Genomic DNA, 15,434 nt, shown 5'->3' with positions numbered 1-15,434 from the left:
CGCTCACAAGTTGAAAAGTATAGAAGATACAAGGACGCTGATTGATACTGATAAAGTTGAAAGATGATAAGCGCTTTTGAAGTTAAAATGACGTTTCTACGCCGAAGTATGACGATGATAGACGCTGATGAACAGAGGGAAGTTGACAAAAAGTTGAACGATGATTCCCATAGACGACCATTATAACAAAAACGACGGAAAAAGTTGAATAATGTTAAATGTTGAAAAGCTGAAAACGTGAAAAGTAATAGCCCCCATCTCCTAAAGACGACACACGTTTAGATAGTTGAACGACGTTTCTACGATGAAGCGTTGAAACGATGAAAGCGACCGAAAAACGGGTGAAATAATAAGAAGTAGCGGAATAATAAAGACCGAAGATATCAATAGTGTTCAGCGCTCCCACTAATTAAATCCAAAGACTTCAATACCTCTGGGAATTTAACTAGTTTACATAATAGCTATGTCATTATAATTAATTAAAATATAATTTAAATAAATTAAATGAAAGCTTTGTATGACAAATAATGTTAACAGCAATTAATGAACATATGTGAACACAATCACAGAAAACACAGCAATCAGCAATGAATGAATCGATGAGTGAAAGGACAAGGAATGATCAAGATCTAAGTGTGAGATGGCTTTGATCAAACAAAAAAAGGATTTGTTTCCAACTTATAAAAACCTAAGGATAACTGTCTTACCTTAGTTTGGAGCTGTAGGCTGCTGTACAGCGTCTCCCGTTACCGATTTCATTGAGCAAGGCGCACCCTCTCTGATTCAGGTACCACAGCCTCTGGGCCAGAAATCGTTGCATGCGGTGATGATAATGGCTCTGGCTCAGCAAAGTAACAGTCAGCCAGGTTGAACTTTCCAAGGTGTTTCAAAACGTCAGCACTACTTAAACTAGCCCAAAAAGTAAAATGGGCTGGAATCGAATTTAATTAGTTCAATCAAAAATTTCTTCAGATGAGTTTCGTAAGTTTACAAAATTTAAGAACAAGAGAAAATTAAAGAAAAATAATGATAATGATAATAAAGGAGTTCAACCAGTGGTGAAGAGTTCCACCTCTTCAGATCAGATATCAAACTATTTGATTTGGATTGCTCCTAAATCTGGGATAACTAATCTTTCCTCTTTTCACCAAGTTCCATCACACCATAACACAATACACATGAAACGATCACTTGGCACTCAAATAAGTAGAGATGTCAGAATGGTTAAATAGCAAAATTAAATGCATAGATTATTAAGGTTTTATACATGGTCCCTTAAAACACTGTAACAAATGAAATGTTATTCATGATGAATGGTCTTGTCCCTATGTAACACCAGGTAAACACTAAAACATACACAAATAATAATTGCAAGCAAAATCAAATTACTGTATCTCTCTGGATATCCCCCGATGTTGTGGGGCTGTCTTGGGTGCCACGCCTCTGCAACATTGCGTGGACGAGGGGGACAGTTCCTCTAGACTGTACAACCAAGGTGCTTGTCCCTTTTCATAAAAAGGGGGACAGGAGAATGTGTTCCACCTATAGGGGGAATCACACTTCTCAGCCTCCCTGGGAAAGTCTATGCCAGGGTATTGGAGAGGAGAATTTGGCCGATAGTCAAACCTCGGATACAGGACGAACAATGTGGTTTTCGGCCTGATCGTGGAACGCTGGACCAGCTTTATACCCTCAGCAGGGTGCTTGAGGGTTTGTGAAAGTTTGCCCCACCAGTCTACATGTGTTTTTTGGACCTGGAGAAGGCATTCGACCGCGTCCCTCGTGACATCCTGTGGGGGGTGCTCCAGGAGTATAGAGTCCAAGGCTCTTTTCTAAGGGCTGTTTGGTCTCTGTACAACCGGTGAAGGAGCTTGGTTCACATTGCCAGCAGTAAGTCAGGCCTGTTCCCTGACTGTTCACACTCGGTTTGCAGCTGAGTGTGAAGTGGCTTGGCTGAGAATCAGTTCCTCCAAATCTGAGGTTGACCGGAAAAAGGTGGTTTGCTCTCTCCAGGTTGGAGAGTTCCTGCCCGGAAGGAAGGAGCATGAGATTGACAGACAGATTGGTGCGGCGGCTGCAGTAATGCGGTCAGCGTATTGGTCCATCGTGGTGAAGAGGGAGTTCACCAAATGAAGAGTTTTCCTTTTTATTACTTCACATTCCTGTTTTACGATCCAGATCTCCTGGGCTAGTGGGAGAGTCAATGAAATGAGTCTTGGTAGAGAAATTATGAGACAAGTCTTGTTCTGGTTACTGATAAGGTGGTTGGGGACCCTGGTGAGATTTAGGTTGCGTCACCTAAAAGTATCCATGGTGTTTTCATGTGCCATATGTGTTTTGTTTATGTTAAACTCATAGTTCTGTTGTGAGAGAAAACAGTGTCCTGTAGAAAAGTCAAGAATTCCATGTATTCTTATCTTCTGGTGAATCGCAGCTTTTTCTCTGTGGAGGGAGTGAAGCTTATGCGTAGTGTTAAGTTAACTAGGTCCAGATGTGGATTGCTACATATTTCCCCACTTACCTCATGCTGATCGAATGAGGATGGAGATCATCGTGAGGTAACTTACAGACATCCACGGATGGCAGACAGGAACCTGTGGAACATTCTAATCCCATGAATAGACTGGTTCTTCTCCTTTTATTTATTTTTTTACTATTCCCCTATACGTTCTAGGGTAAACCTGTCCTATGACTGAGATGTCAAAAGAACTATTGTGAAAGAATGTGAATCAGTACTAATAACATTCTAAACCAATGGTGGTTACATGGTTGGTTAGTTACCTAGTAATAAAGAAACTTTTCCTACTGACTAAAGTGGAGTACTTTGTTACCTATATGTATGTGTATGTATAAATGTGTAAAGAAAAACTTAAATCTGGTAATAACTTTGTTGATTTTCAATTTGACCTTTTAGGTGCCACGGAAGCAGAGATAAGATATTCAGAATGTCAGCAGGTAACCTAGACTTTTAAAGTAACTACAATGGCGCATGCCTTAAATCACGCATACGTAATAAACCGAATTTGAGCCTGGACTTATAAGTGAGTTCTTTACGTTTATAATTTGGAAATCGGCTTTAGGTAAGGGTGCTTCCATCAATATGCACCCGTGTTTGCTACAGAAATCGCAACAGTACTCGCATATTGCTCAGACAAGTTGTGGTAAAGCCAGGTCATTATCATTTTTTATGATTAATTAAGTGGTCTGCGTGTCCCCCACTAGTAAATAGTTCATAAAATAAAAACAACAACAACAAAAACACAATGACAACAAATGAATTATTTTGGGTTCTTTAGTGGGCTTGTCCCTCACTTGGAATTTTGGTGGGAAGCTTTCTGATTATAATCTGTTAGATCGTTCTTCCTATGTGGCCTGTATGCCACTTGTTGAGTCATCTGTGTTTTGCGCGTGGAGGATCATGGGCCTACGTCATCATTACCCCCCTGTGCTATAAGGCACCACGACCAAAGGAGAGTGAGGGCGTCGGAGCCATACGAGAGTAGGCACATGATAAAGCATAATGATTTGCAAATGCCGTAAAGATGTTTCAACCAGTTCTGGATCGAGTGTACAGGGCAGGCCCAGGGTGGCGCCTTGTTTGGTCAATGGATCAGCCTGATTAGTGAGGTCGAAGGGTGCCACGATGTTAAGGGTGCAACACTGGACCTCTGTGGGCTGGTGGTGAGGGATTCTGGAAGGCTTATTACTGGTTCCAAGCGGTTCAGTAGGTCTTGGTCTATCAATAAAGGAACCCGTTTCAAGAGATGACACGTACAGTATATTGGATGGATAAACTTAATTGGACCGACACATGGAGAATGGTCCCTGTAGAAGTGTAAGGTTGACTCTTCTGGGCGCATGGATGCAGTGTAAGCTGTTTGCCTGTCTGTTGCATCTTTGATGTCAGTTTGTTGTAGAAGTTGTAGAATGCCTTTATTAGTCCCACAGCGGGGAAATTCCCATCAGCAGCCAGGTTACCCGGCGCTAGTCCGACAGTGGAAGCAATTGCAGTACAAACAATAAAAAACACGCACATACAGTGGCACACAGTACAAGTGGAAACCTTGCTGGAATTTTTTCTTGGGTTCATCAGGACAGATAGATAAGGTCGGAGAGCAGACAGTGAGACTGTTGTAAGGTGGGGTGGGAGGGGGTGTATCTGCATCAGTGTAGTGAGGTGTTGTTTATACTGTAGAAGTATGACCGAGGCCGACCAAGATGTTTACATGTCAGTCCAACAGTTGTCCTTGAAGGGAGTCACAACAGGGGAAGAGGATAGATAGAGGCACAGCTGGTGAGCTAGATTGGACCCGAGAAGGGAGGGGTGAGGGAGAAGGGACAGAGTAATACACAGCCAAATTTAATACATTTGAACAATTCATGACTAATTTGTTTAGATCAATACTCCAATCGGTCAGAACTCAGGGCTTCATCGCCTCTTGTGGGACCATGACATCTCCTCAAGCCTGTCAGACAAGGCTGTCACCATAGTAACCAAGTGTTCAGTCTGTCTGCAGATGTTATCCGTCTGTCTCTTGTCTTCCTCCGAACGGGCTGAGATCTTATTAGTCAGTCCGGCAATCCGGGCATCCGAACGAGCTGAGATGTTACTGATCAGTCCCTCAATCCGGGTCATCCTCTGATGCAAATCATCCGAACGAGCTGAGATGTTAATTGTCAGTCCTTCAATCCGGGCCATCCTCTGGTGTAATTCCGTCAGCCGAGTAACCATGGCCCCCATCGGCGTTTGTAGCTTCACGGCCGGTGGACACGCCAATGAGCCGGCCGCAGATTTTCCAATCTTTCCAATCTTCCGATAAAGCAGGGCACCACCAAAGCAAATCATGAGTAGCCCTGTTATCAAAGTCCAAAATATGAATAGATCCTCTGCATCCTCGATGGACAGAGGCTCCAGACACACGGGGCACCAGGAATCCCACGCGTCCCACACGTAGCCGGAGGCAAGAGTCCCCAAGGGGCAGAGTGGTTCTCCCGGAGATTCTTTCCTTTGTGAAAACGTTTTGTTCAATGCGCTGAGTGACCAGTTGATTAGCTCCATGTTCAAAAATGTTATAGAATAGCAGATCAGGGTGCTCAGAAAAAGACAAGACCAGGACACTGCAAGCAAAAGCAGAGTGGGAGCAGAGAGAAAACACGTCTGCACTCCTCAAGAGGCGGAAGTAGAAGCAGTTGTTGTTGCAAGTTGTTGAGCAGTGCAGTTGATATTAAAGTGATGTCTGAAGCTGTGTCAAGAAGAGGCTCCTGTTTGAAGGTGTTTTCCAGAGTGACTGCTAAGTGAGGTTTTTGTGCAACCCCCTTTTGAGTGAGGTTCCCAAGAAATTGTAAAATGGCAGGTCACCTGGAATGAGTGGGTCATCATCATTGGGGGACCCTTTAGAGTCCAGCTGAACCAGTAAGACTGCACTGGAAGACTCTGGTTTCTCAGCCACACGTGGGGTTTGGGCTGGAATGTGTGAGTGGCTCAGTCCCTGTAGGGCTTAGTGGAAGTTCTTTCTGAATAATCAGATCTAGCTGAGGATCTGGCTGTACAGCTGTCAGTGAAATAACACCGGCAGCTTTATCTTTTTCCTCTCTGAGGCTTTGGGCCAAATGTTCGAGGGTCTCTAAGTCCTCTTTTTTGAGACCTGAAGTGTCAAAATGGGGCTCATGTGGGGTATTTCTGTCTACATAACCATTTCTATACTCCTTCTTAACGGATTTGCGCCAACAAGTACCTGGAGATGTGTAATGTCGATGGTAACCATTCTGTGCGTGTGGTCGTTCACCCCCTTTGCACTCGGAAGTCACTTCTGTGCTGAGGGTTAGGTTGATCTTCAAAGGAAGCAGAGGAAGGATGTTCTCTTTCATACCTTATAGAGTTTGGCCTTTTGTCAGAACAAGATGACTTGGAATGGTTATGCCGTGGATTTGTTTTCTGAAACCCGTATGGTTCTGTGGTGGAAATTTTGCAATAAAGGCAGATGAGAGAGAGTTGTCCTTTTGTGCGATTTATTGAAATAATAAAGAAAATAAAAATAATGAGGAAAGCAAATAAAAAGCCAGCTGGGGAGATCAGAACATACACCACGGAGGTATAATGCAAAGATCACCCCGTTCTGAGGTTGTCTCTGCCTTTTAACCTCTCTCCCAGGACCTGGTGGAATCTTCCTATCACACTGTGGGTGAAGATGTTTACATTACACAGGGAATACACAAGGTCTACAGCCTTGGGTCTGGTGGGGCATCAGATAGAAAGGAGCCAGAGACCAGGGGTAAAAGGCAGACACAAGCCATAAACAATCGGTCAGTCAAACACAACATTAGATGTCAGCACTTAATGTGCGACAGAACCTTGAGAGGAAGATAGATTGTTTGTCTAATAATGTTCAGTTCTGGGTCTAATCAACATGTAGAGAATGCATGGTTATTGTACAGAGTCAGAAATGAACACAAGAGCATTAAAGTACAATTTTTCCATTACAATTCCCCCCTTTTGATTACACATTAATCAAACATTAAAAGAATAAAAATTGTCAATCGTGGTATTCATTCTGTAGTAATAAAGCATTCTTTAAAAATGATTCGTTAAATGTATTGCTTATAAAGGTGTGAATGGCGTAGGAATAAAAGATTGTGAGCTGTTTTTGTGGGTAGTTATACTAGAATAACCCTTGTGTATGAGCTTTGGAAAGACGGGGACATAAGCCTATAATTGATTCCAATCCGTTCATGTTCAATCATCCTGAATAAAGGTACAGCATGTTTTACCAAACCTGACACAAACACTTCCCATCTTTGTTAATAACATCTCTAAGGCCATTCTATTCTGCCATGTTGTCTTCGCTATGTGGGGCAATTTTTCCGTGGTCATCAGGTCTCTAATGGCACAAACTAAGCATGATCGATTTGTGGGTGACTCCGGTGTGCTGTGGATAAGAGTGTCTTCGGTTGATGCGAATGTCAGAGTGACCACGCATATTGCTGTCATCGTCGATATGACAATCATTTTTATCTTGTTTCGTCTGGTGGATGTCATTTTGCGTCAGTGGAAGATAAAAATTTGTGTGAAAGTGTGAATCAAGTAGAAAACAACTCTAGATATGCTTATCGTAAAATGTTTTCGTTCAAAAATAGTGGATAAAATCACAGAGAGGCATACATGTAAATCAACCACACAATTTAGAGCAAATATTAAAGTAACATACAATAAGGATCAAAGCAACAGGGTCACAATCAGTGTCTTCTTCTTCCTGTTGAATAGTAGCGTTAGATTGTTTCCAACCTGTTTGTCGACACCTTGACAGTTCTTTGGGGTTCTTCAGGTTGTGATCAGCTGATCACAGACACTTGGGGTTCGTTATCACCGCCAGGTTTCCTCCCAATGTCGTCTGAGTCACTGTCACTCCCCGTGATGTGAAGAGTCTACACGTCGTCCAGCGTCGGCAACTCAAGGCTGCTCGTGTGTGTGTTTTCTCAGGAACGTGTGTGTAGATGTATGGTCAGATAGTGTGATTCACCGGCGCAGCTTCAGGCGGCGCTTGGCTCGCACCTTCAGCTGTATGGTCAACGCAGCCTCGCCTCAGTGCGTGTGTAAGCACAGCGAGGGTCGTCCTTCTCAATTCTTTTCGTTAGTGGTGGTTTTCTCGTGTGGTGTAGATGTAGATGGAGGGTCGTCTGTCGGATCCGGGACCTTCCTGCAGTTGCTGGAGTGGATCCAAGTCGCTCTTTCTGCGATCTTCACAGCCGTGTTGGTCGTCAGAAGGACTTGGAAGGGACCTTGCCACCGCTTTGAGTTCCAGTGCTTCCTGCGAAGCTCCTTAATGATCACCCAGTCTCCTGGTTGAATGATGTGCAATGGTTCTGTCGCCTGTTTGGGCAGAGCCGCTTTCACCTGTTTGGAGATTTGGGACAGAACAGAGGATAAGTTCTTACAGTACTGTAGCATTGCGTCTTCGCACATTTCAGTAGGTGGTAAAATCCTAGTCTCAGTCTCAGGGTGGAGTCCCATCATAGGAGGTCTACCAAATAGAATCTTATACGGGCTGAGGTTTGTTCTCATCCTTCTCCTCATTCTCATGTATGAGAGCACAATGGGAAGAGCCTGAGTCCACTTGAGACCAGTCTCTGAGCAGCATTTAGCCAGTTTGTTTTTCAAAGTGCCATTCTCTCTCTCTACCGCCCCTCCGCTTTGAGGGTGGTAAGAGCAGTGTTTTCTGATGTCGATGTTCAGAAACTTTCCCACTTCCTCGAGGGCTTGGTTTGCAAAGTGTGAGCCGTTGTCACTGCTGATTTTAGATGGAATCCCCCATCTGGGAATTATTTCTGTCAGCAAGGCTTTGGTAACTGCATGGCTGTTAGCATGTTTAGCTGGGAAGGCCTCCACCCATTTTGACCACATATCAACAATCACTAAACAATACTTTTTACCTTCTGCTGGCGTTAGTTCGATGAAGTCCAGAATTAAATGGTCAAACGCCATTTCCGGTGGTGGGTGAGCTGCCAGTGGTTTGGCAGTCGTCTTACGTGGGTTGTGTTGGGCGCATGTCATACATGCTTCACAGTATTTTTGTGCATAGATTGAAAATCCCTTAGTGTACCAATGTTTTGTGAGAGCATCTAACATTCCCCCCTTTGATACATGGTCTAATCCATGTGTCAACTTCGCGAAATGAGGGAAAAAGTGTTTAGGCAGGCAAGGTTTGCCGTCGGGCCCATACCAAACGCCGTGGCTACTGGTGGCGCCATTCGTCAGCCAAAGCTTGCGTTCCTGTGGGGTAGAGAATGTCTGAAGATCTGGGAGAGCAGAGGGAGGAGAGGGAGGTTGGGTAGAGGTGGAGGATAAGAGGCAGGGAACAAAGGGAAGGGGAAGTCGGGCAGCTGTCTTTTCAGCAGCATCAGCACATGCGTTTCCAGCAGAGATGGGATCAGCGCCCCCAGTGTGTGCGGGGGACTTACATACAGCAATTGCAGCTGGTAACAGAATTGCATCAAGCAGATCAGCAACCTTATCATGATGCAAGATAGGTTTGCCATCAGATTTCAAAAACTTTTTGTGTTTCCACAGAGCACCAAAGTCATGTGTGACGTCAATAGCGTATCTGGAGTCTGTGTAGATAGTAACAGACTTCCCTTCAGCCAATTTACAGGCTTCGGTCAGTGCGATCAACTCTGCAGCCTGAGCAGAGTAATGTCCTGGCAAAGGGCCAGACTGTAAAACAGTATGAGAGGTGCAGACTGCATATCCAACCTGACAGTGGCCCGAAGCAGGGTCTCTAGAGGCGGAGCCATCAACAAAGAGTACGAGGTCACAGTTAGGAATTGGCCCCTCCGACAGATCTGGGCGCGGAGTGCAGACCTGGTTCAAGACCGAAACACAGTTGTGAGGCTCGCCATCGTCAGGGCCTGGAAACAAAGTGGCTGGGTTAAGCACATTGCACTTTTTGACAGTGATGTTTGGCATTTCCAGTAAGATGGTGTTGTATCTAAGCCATCGGGCTGTAGAAAGATGTGATGTTTTTTGTTCCAAAAGGATCAAAGACACGGCATGAGGAACCAGCAGGGTGACATCAGAATAGCCAACAATGTCACGTGATGCCAGCACGGCTTTCTCTGCCGCAGCCACTGCTCGGAGGCATCGTGGGAGCCCCGCAGCGACTGGGTCAAGCTTAGCAGAGAAATAGGCTACAGGGCGCGGACGCCCTCCGTGATCCTGTAGAAGGACAGAGGTCATACAACCTGATTTCTCATCCACTGTTTGGGTGAAAGGTCGCGTAGGGTCAGGCAGACCCAAAGTAGGAGCCGACTGAAGAGCAAGTTTGAGGTCGGTGAACGCCTGTTCAGCCTCAGATGTCCACATGAGGCGGGTGGTGGATGCAGAAGACGTCTGCATCAGAGCTCTAAGCGGAGCCTCCAAGATGGTGCAGTTAGGAATGAAATTCCTGCAATAAGAGCACATGCCTAAAAAGGACATAAGCTGTTTGTATGTGCACGGTTTAGGCAGGTTCTGAATAGCTTCAGCTCTTTTAGGTGAAATGGATTTTCCTTCAGCGGTGATGATGTGACCTAGGAAGGTAACTTCAGTCTGAACAAACTGTAATTTAGACAGACTTGCTTTGTGGCCTGCAGCATGCAGGTGTTTCAGCAGCTTGATCGTATCTGCTGCGCAAGTTTCCTGATCCTCACTGCAGATCATCAAGTCGTCAACGTACTGCAGCAGGGCGGTGCCTGGGGACAAGACAAGATCATCCAGGCTGTCTTTCAGTGCCATATTGTAGATTGTAGGGCTTTCTGAATACCCCTGGCACAGTCTGGTAAAGGTGTATGACTTTCCGTTAAATTCAAAAGCAAACCAGAATTGACTGTCTTTGTGAATGGGCACGCTGAAAAAAGCATTAGCCAAATCAATTACTGAAAAAAATTTAGCCTTGGGCGGAACCTGAGAAAGAATGGTGTAGGGGTTCGGTACCGTAGGCGCGCGTGGTTGGACCGCCGCGTTTACTGCTTGCAGATCCTGGACAAACCTCCATTCCGTTGGCTGTCCTTTGTCTCTGATTTTCTTAACTGGGAAGAGTGGAGTCCTCACTGGAGAGTTGTCACATGGGACGATGACTCCTGCTTTCAAAAGAGAGTTAAACACCGGTGTTATTCCTTCAATTGCTTCTCTCTTTAAAGGGTATTGCTGTTTGCATGGTCTGTAGTCAGATTTTGGCGTGATGACCACTGGGTCACACCCTTTGATCAGACCTACATCATATTTGTGTGTGGCCCACAGGGAAGCTGGAACTTCCTGTAAGGCTGGATACTGCGTCAGAGCATCCTCCGACAAAAACATGTGGTGTGGAGTGTGTGTGGAATGTTGAGGTACCAAGTGCACTGTACGCTGCGCATGAAAGTTAGACTAAAAAAATGTTTTTTGTAAGCATGCAAGGTAGGTGAATGCATCACATTCGGGTCGGTCGTTTGCCAGTCTCCTTCCCGTTGACACCTGTCCACGAAAGGACCCAAGTCCTGCCATCTGTCTCCGTCATGTTTTGACAGAAGGACATGTGGATCTGTAGAATAAGCATCAAAAAATCTCTCTTGTTCGTTAGTGAGAGAAATCGCAAGCGCAGACCTATGTTCAACCCAAAATAGAGAGGTTGAGGTTAGTTTGTCCGCATGTGTGCGTAACCATGATTTTTCAAACTCCTCATCAGGACCAGTGGACACATGTGCTGTACAAGACAGGTCAGATGCGTCTCTAAAGGTCGTATTCTGTGAGGAAACAAGCTGTCGAGCAGCCTGTATGAGGGCCTCAGTTACAGCCTCTCCCTTCAGGAGCCACTGATAAGAGTAGAGCAGCGGCTCTGAGCTGAAATTAACACAAACAAAAGAAAAGTTATTTACATTGTCCGTGGTTGTGACCTGCACTCCCTCCGGAGTGGAAATCAGTGAAATACCTAAACTACACGAGATCTCTTCCTAATAGATTAACTGGGCATAAGTTTGAAAGCAAAAATGAATGTTTGAGTGTCTTGCCGTCTGATGTTGTGCAAGACAGAGGAACAGTAAGTTTTTCTTTTATTGTCTGGCCAGACGAACCTATAGTGTGCACAAATCGTCCACTCATTTTAGGTGGATTGGAAAACATGGAAGATTTTATTACCGAATTTGTTGCTCCCGAGTCTACTAAAAACACCATACGTTCACCTTGAACCGTCAGAGCAAACTCAGGAAATTGTTCGAAACCATTTGACTGTAAAGTCATGCAGCAGTTGTCATTTAGCTGTTTGTTATTCTTTTCAAAATCACTGTGGGATATTTTGAGCAGAAAGCGATTCTTCATTGCAAGCAGGCAAGCATGAATTTGAATCAATTGAGCGTGTATCAGCTGTAAGCGTGTTTCTTCATTGCGTGTATGAATGTGTGTGTGTGTTTGCGGTACCGTCTTGTACGTCACGTGAAAAGGAACCGCCACCTTCCTCCTTCCCCAACCATCAGTCTGATGTGAGCGCCAGTGGGTGAAGCCTGGCGTAGATGGGACAGTTGTTCCTCGATGACAGACCTTTCCTGGATCCTTGCATGCAGCTCTATTGGGCCGATCACGTCTGAAGCCTCTCCTGTTGTTTCAACCAGTGTCTGTGTCAGAGCACGTCTTCTCTGCTGTTGCTCTGCCCTTGTTTTCCTTTGCTGATTGTCATAAGCAGGTGTCTGTGTCAGACACACACGCTTGTAGTAGCTGGTTCATCTGATGAGCCCAGAACGTGATGGCTGCAGACGTTGTGAGAGTCGCTGAGGCGTCCATGCTGTGGTGTGTGTCCTCCAGCTGCTGTGGTGTCAGAGCCTCCACCCTGTTCTGGTTGTTGGACAGGCGCTTCTTCTCCTTCGGTTCTTCTGCTGATGGTGGGAAAGGAGTCCAGATCCGGATTTACCCTCATCGCGCTCAGTTCTGCATTAGAATATAGAGCAGAAACAATGGGAGCATTTGCTCTTGACATGATATGTGTGTGTGTGGTGTATGTGTGTATAGTGGCGGTGTGCAAGCTTCCACAGAGTTGTTATCTTTTCTGCCAGCTACGTCACCACTCTCGTCCTTTCTCCCTCCTAGTTCTTTTTGGCATTTCAATCTTTCCCTGCGTTCTGATTCTTTAACCCAAATCTCAAGGCATCTGTTGTTTAATTCAATTTCCTCTAAGGTTTTAACTTTGATCATTCTACTTTTGCGGAGCTGTTTCTCCTTTTCTTCTAATTTTTCTTTTAAAGCGCGTATGTCCTTCACACTGAGTGATCCACCTTCTTGAAACCCATAAAGTTTTGTCCAGTCGTGAAGACATGACACGCACTCATCACCATATTTACGTCTCATTAATTTTGTAATGCTGCAGTCTGGTGGTGGAGACTTAGATCGCCCCGAACCCATCTTTCAGAGTCCCGGCGGTTTTCTGCCTCAGACTTTTTTGTGTGTTCCGGCCGGAACCTTTTTTCGAAATTTCTCTTCCACGGACGTCTCCGTAGAAAGGGAACCGCTCAGATCAGCGACAGGGTTCTCGAAAGTGGTCCTTCACCGTCAGGCCCCTCTAAGATCCGGGTCCCTCGTATCTCAAAACCACTTCCCCCTGCAAACGCGCTCCGTATTTCAGAAGCCGTCTTTTATTTCCTTGTCCACACCCTTTGGACTGCGCTCAGATCTGCACACTGGTCTGTATCCTCAGTACAGACAAAACAAGCTCGGTCCCACGAGCCAACCCTTAGCAACCACCGTCTCGACCACCAGGGCAGACTTTGACCTAATTAATTTTACCCGAATATTAAATTTTTTAATTAAAAAAAAATTGTTTGGTCCTAATTATTATATTTTAGATGTTTTCAGCCGTTTTAGAAATATTATTATCTCTTTTCCTAGTTATATTTTCTTTTTGTCGTTGTTTGTTTTAGTCTAGTTGCGGATGTTTTAGAATTAATTGTTATTTGCCTTACTTTCCCTAAACCAAATGATCAGAGCCAAGTAAACCCGAATACCTGAAACCAATTTCAAACCCGTTTTCTTTTTTTTTTTTTTTTTCCTTAACAAGTCGCAACAAAACAGAGTCTCTCTCACCGGGCCGAGCAGAGGTTGGATTTTGAGTTCGTTGGATCTCGTCAGAGGCGATCCAGACGGGTGAGCAGTCCTCCCACTCAGAACAGCTGTAGAGGTTTGGAGGCTGAGCGACCCTAGTCCTCAGGACTATCGTCCCTGGTCACACCGTCCAGACGACCTGCCGCGGGATCCTGTTCGTGACGCCAATTTCTGTGGTGGAAATTTTGCAATAAAGGCAGATGAGAGAGTTGTCCTTTTGTGCGATTTATTGAAATAATAAAGAAAATAAAAATAATGGGGAAAGCAAATAATGGGGAAAGCAAATAAAAAGCATGGATGTTGATCGTGCACATCAACAAACCAAAAACCAGCTGGGGAGATCAGTGCACACACCACGAAGGTTTGATGCAAAGAGCCCACGATCCTCAAGTTGCTTCTGCCTTGTAACCCCTTTCTCTGTCCGACTAGGGTGGAATGTCTTTCTAACCCAATCAAATTACATGCACCATCTCCTCCCTGTCGCAGTGTGTGTGAAGATATTTACATTCTCACACCTGCATTGCTGACGTCCAACTATCTGTGAGAAAGGAGCACCAAGTCTCAACAGACAGAGACACAACTCCCTGACCTTGGGTTTGGGAGCTAGAGTTGAGAGTCTATCAGGCAGAGACAACCATTGAACAATGTAGGTGAAATGTCAAATGCATACAGTAAGACAAAACATAAGATATTAATTGCAGAACATAAGTCATAAATCATATAATAACTGCATAGAAATAAGGAAGAGACATAGAAATAAGGAAGAGACAATTTTTCCCATAACAGAGGGTTCCACCCCAAATCCAGCACCCTGAGACTGTATGCTAGCCGCAAGGAAGGAGGCCGAGGACTAGTGAGCGTGAGAGCCACTATCCAGGATGAAACATCCAAGATCCATAAGTACATCAAGGAGAAGGCCCCGACAGATGACATGCTGAGTGAATGTCTCAGGCAGTGGAGAACAGAGGATGAGATGCTGGAAGAGGGACCATCATGGAAAGACAAGCCCTTACATGGGATGTACCAATGGCTTGAAAGGGCTGGGCTGAAGGACAGCACAGAGGCACTCATCCTGGCTGCACAGGAGCAGGCCCTGAGCACCAGAGCCATAGAGGCCCAGATCTACCACACCAGACAAGACCCAAGGTGTAGACTGTGCAAAGAGGCCCCTGAGACGGTCCAGCACATAACTGCAGGGTGTAAGATGCTGGCAGGGAAAGCATACATGGAACGCCATAACCAAGTGGCTGGCAAGGAACATGAGAAACTAGAGAAATACCAAGGGCTCAGAGAAGAACTGGAGAAGGCTTGGAAGGTGAAGGCCACAGTGGTGCCTGTGGTGATTGGAGCACTGGGGGCAGTGACCCCCAAACTGGAGGAGTGGCTACAACAGATCCCTGGAATAACATCCGACATCTCAGTCCAGAAAAGTGCAGTCCTAGGAACAGCAAGGATACTGCGCAGATCCCTCAAGCTTCCTGGCCTCTGGTAGAGGACCCGAGCTTGGAAAGTGGATGAGACCACCCGCGTGGGGTGAGAAGGGAGTTTTTTTTAAATATATATATATATATAAACATACATATATACAGTACAGAACAAAAGTTTGGACACACCTCATTCAAAGAGTTTTCATGAATATGAAACACAATTTTCAAATCATCCAAATTATGAATTACCACGTGGAAATAAAATATATAACAAAAAACTGTGAAACAACTGAAAATATGTCATATTCTAGGTTCTTCAAAGCCACCTTTTTGCTTTGATTACTGCTTCACACACTGTTGGCATTCTCTTGATGCAGCCACGTAAAGAAAATCAAGTGGCCATCATTACTTTA

At 45.0% G+C, this 15,434-nt stretch overlaps 1 protein-coding gene across 1 annotated transcript; it reads right to left on the bottom strand.

Moving 5' to 3' along the window:
* Positions 1-5,992: 5,992 nt before the first annotated feature.
* LOC129605119 (uncharacterized) lies at positions 5,993-14,841 on the bottom strand. Its single transcript, XM_055514599.1, has 2 exons — positions 10,436-14,841; positions 5,993-10,224 (listed from the first exon to the last, which is right to left on the bottom strand). Exons 1-2 carry the CDS (start codon positions 10,524-10,526, stop codon positions 7,616-7,618), a joined length of 2,700 nt encoding a protein of 899 aa, XP_055370574.1. The 5' UTR covers positions 10,527-14,841; the 3' UTR covers positions 5,993-7,615.
* Positions 14,842-15,434: the final 593 nt, after the last annotated feature.

The sequence above is a fragment of the Betta splendens genome, chromosome 1 (genome assembly GCF_900634795.4).
Source record: "Betta splendens chromosome 1, fBetSpl5.4, whole genome shotgun sequence".
NCBI lineage: Eukaryota > Metazoa > Chordata > Actinopteri > Anabantiformes > Osphronemidae > Betta > Betta splendens.
The sequence above is the reverse complement of the archived record's forward strand: the minus strand, read 5'-3'. Positions and strand labels throughout refer to the sequence as shown.

Excerpts from the sequence above, each read along its gene's own strand:
- LOC129605119 (XM_055514599.1), bottom strand. The coding sequence starts at position 10,526 with ATGGAGGTTTGTCCAGGATCTGCAAGCAGTAAACGCGGCGGTCCAACC. Across the intron at positions 10,225-10,435 it reads CCTACACCATTCTTTCTCAG|GCACCGCCCTGCTGCAGTAC; the intron begins GTTCCGCCCAAG and ends TCTTGTCCCCAG.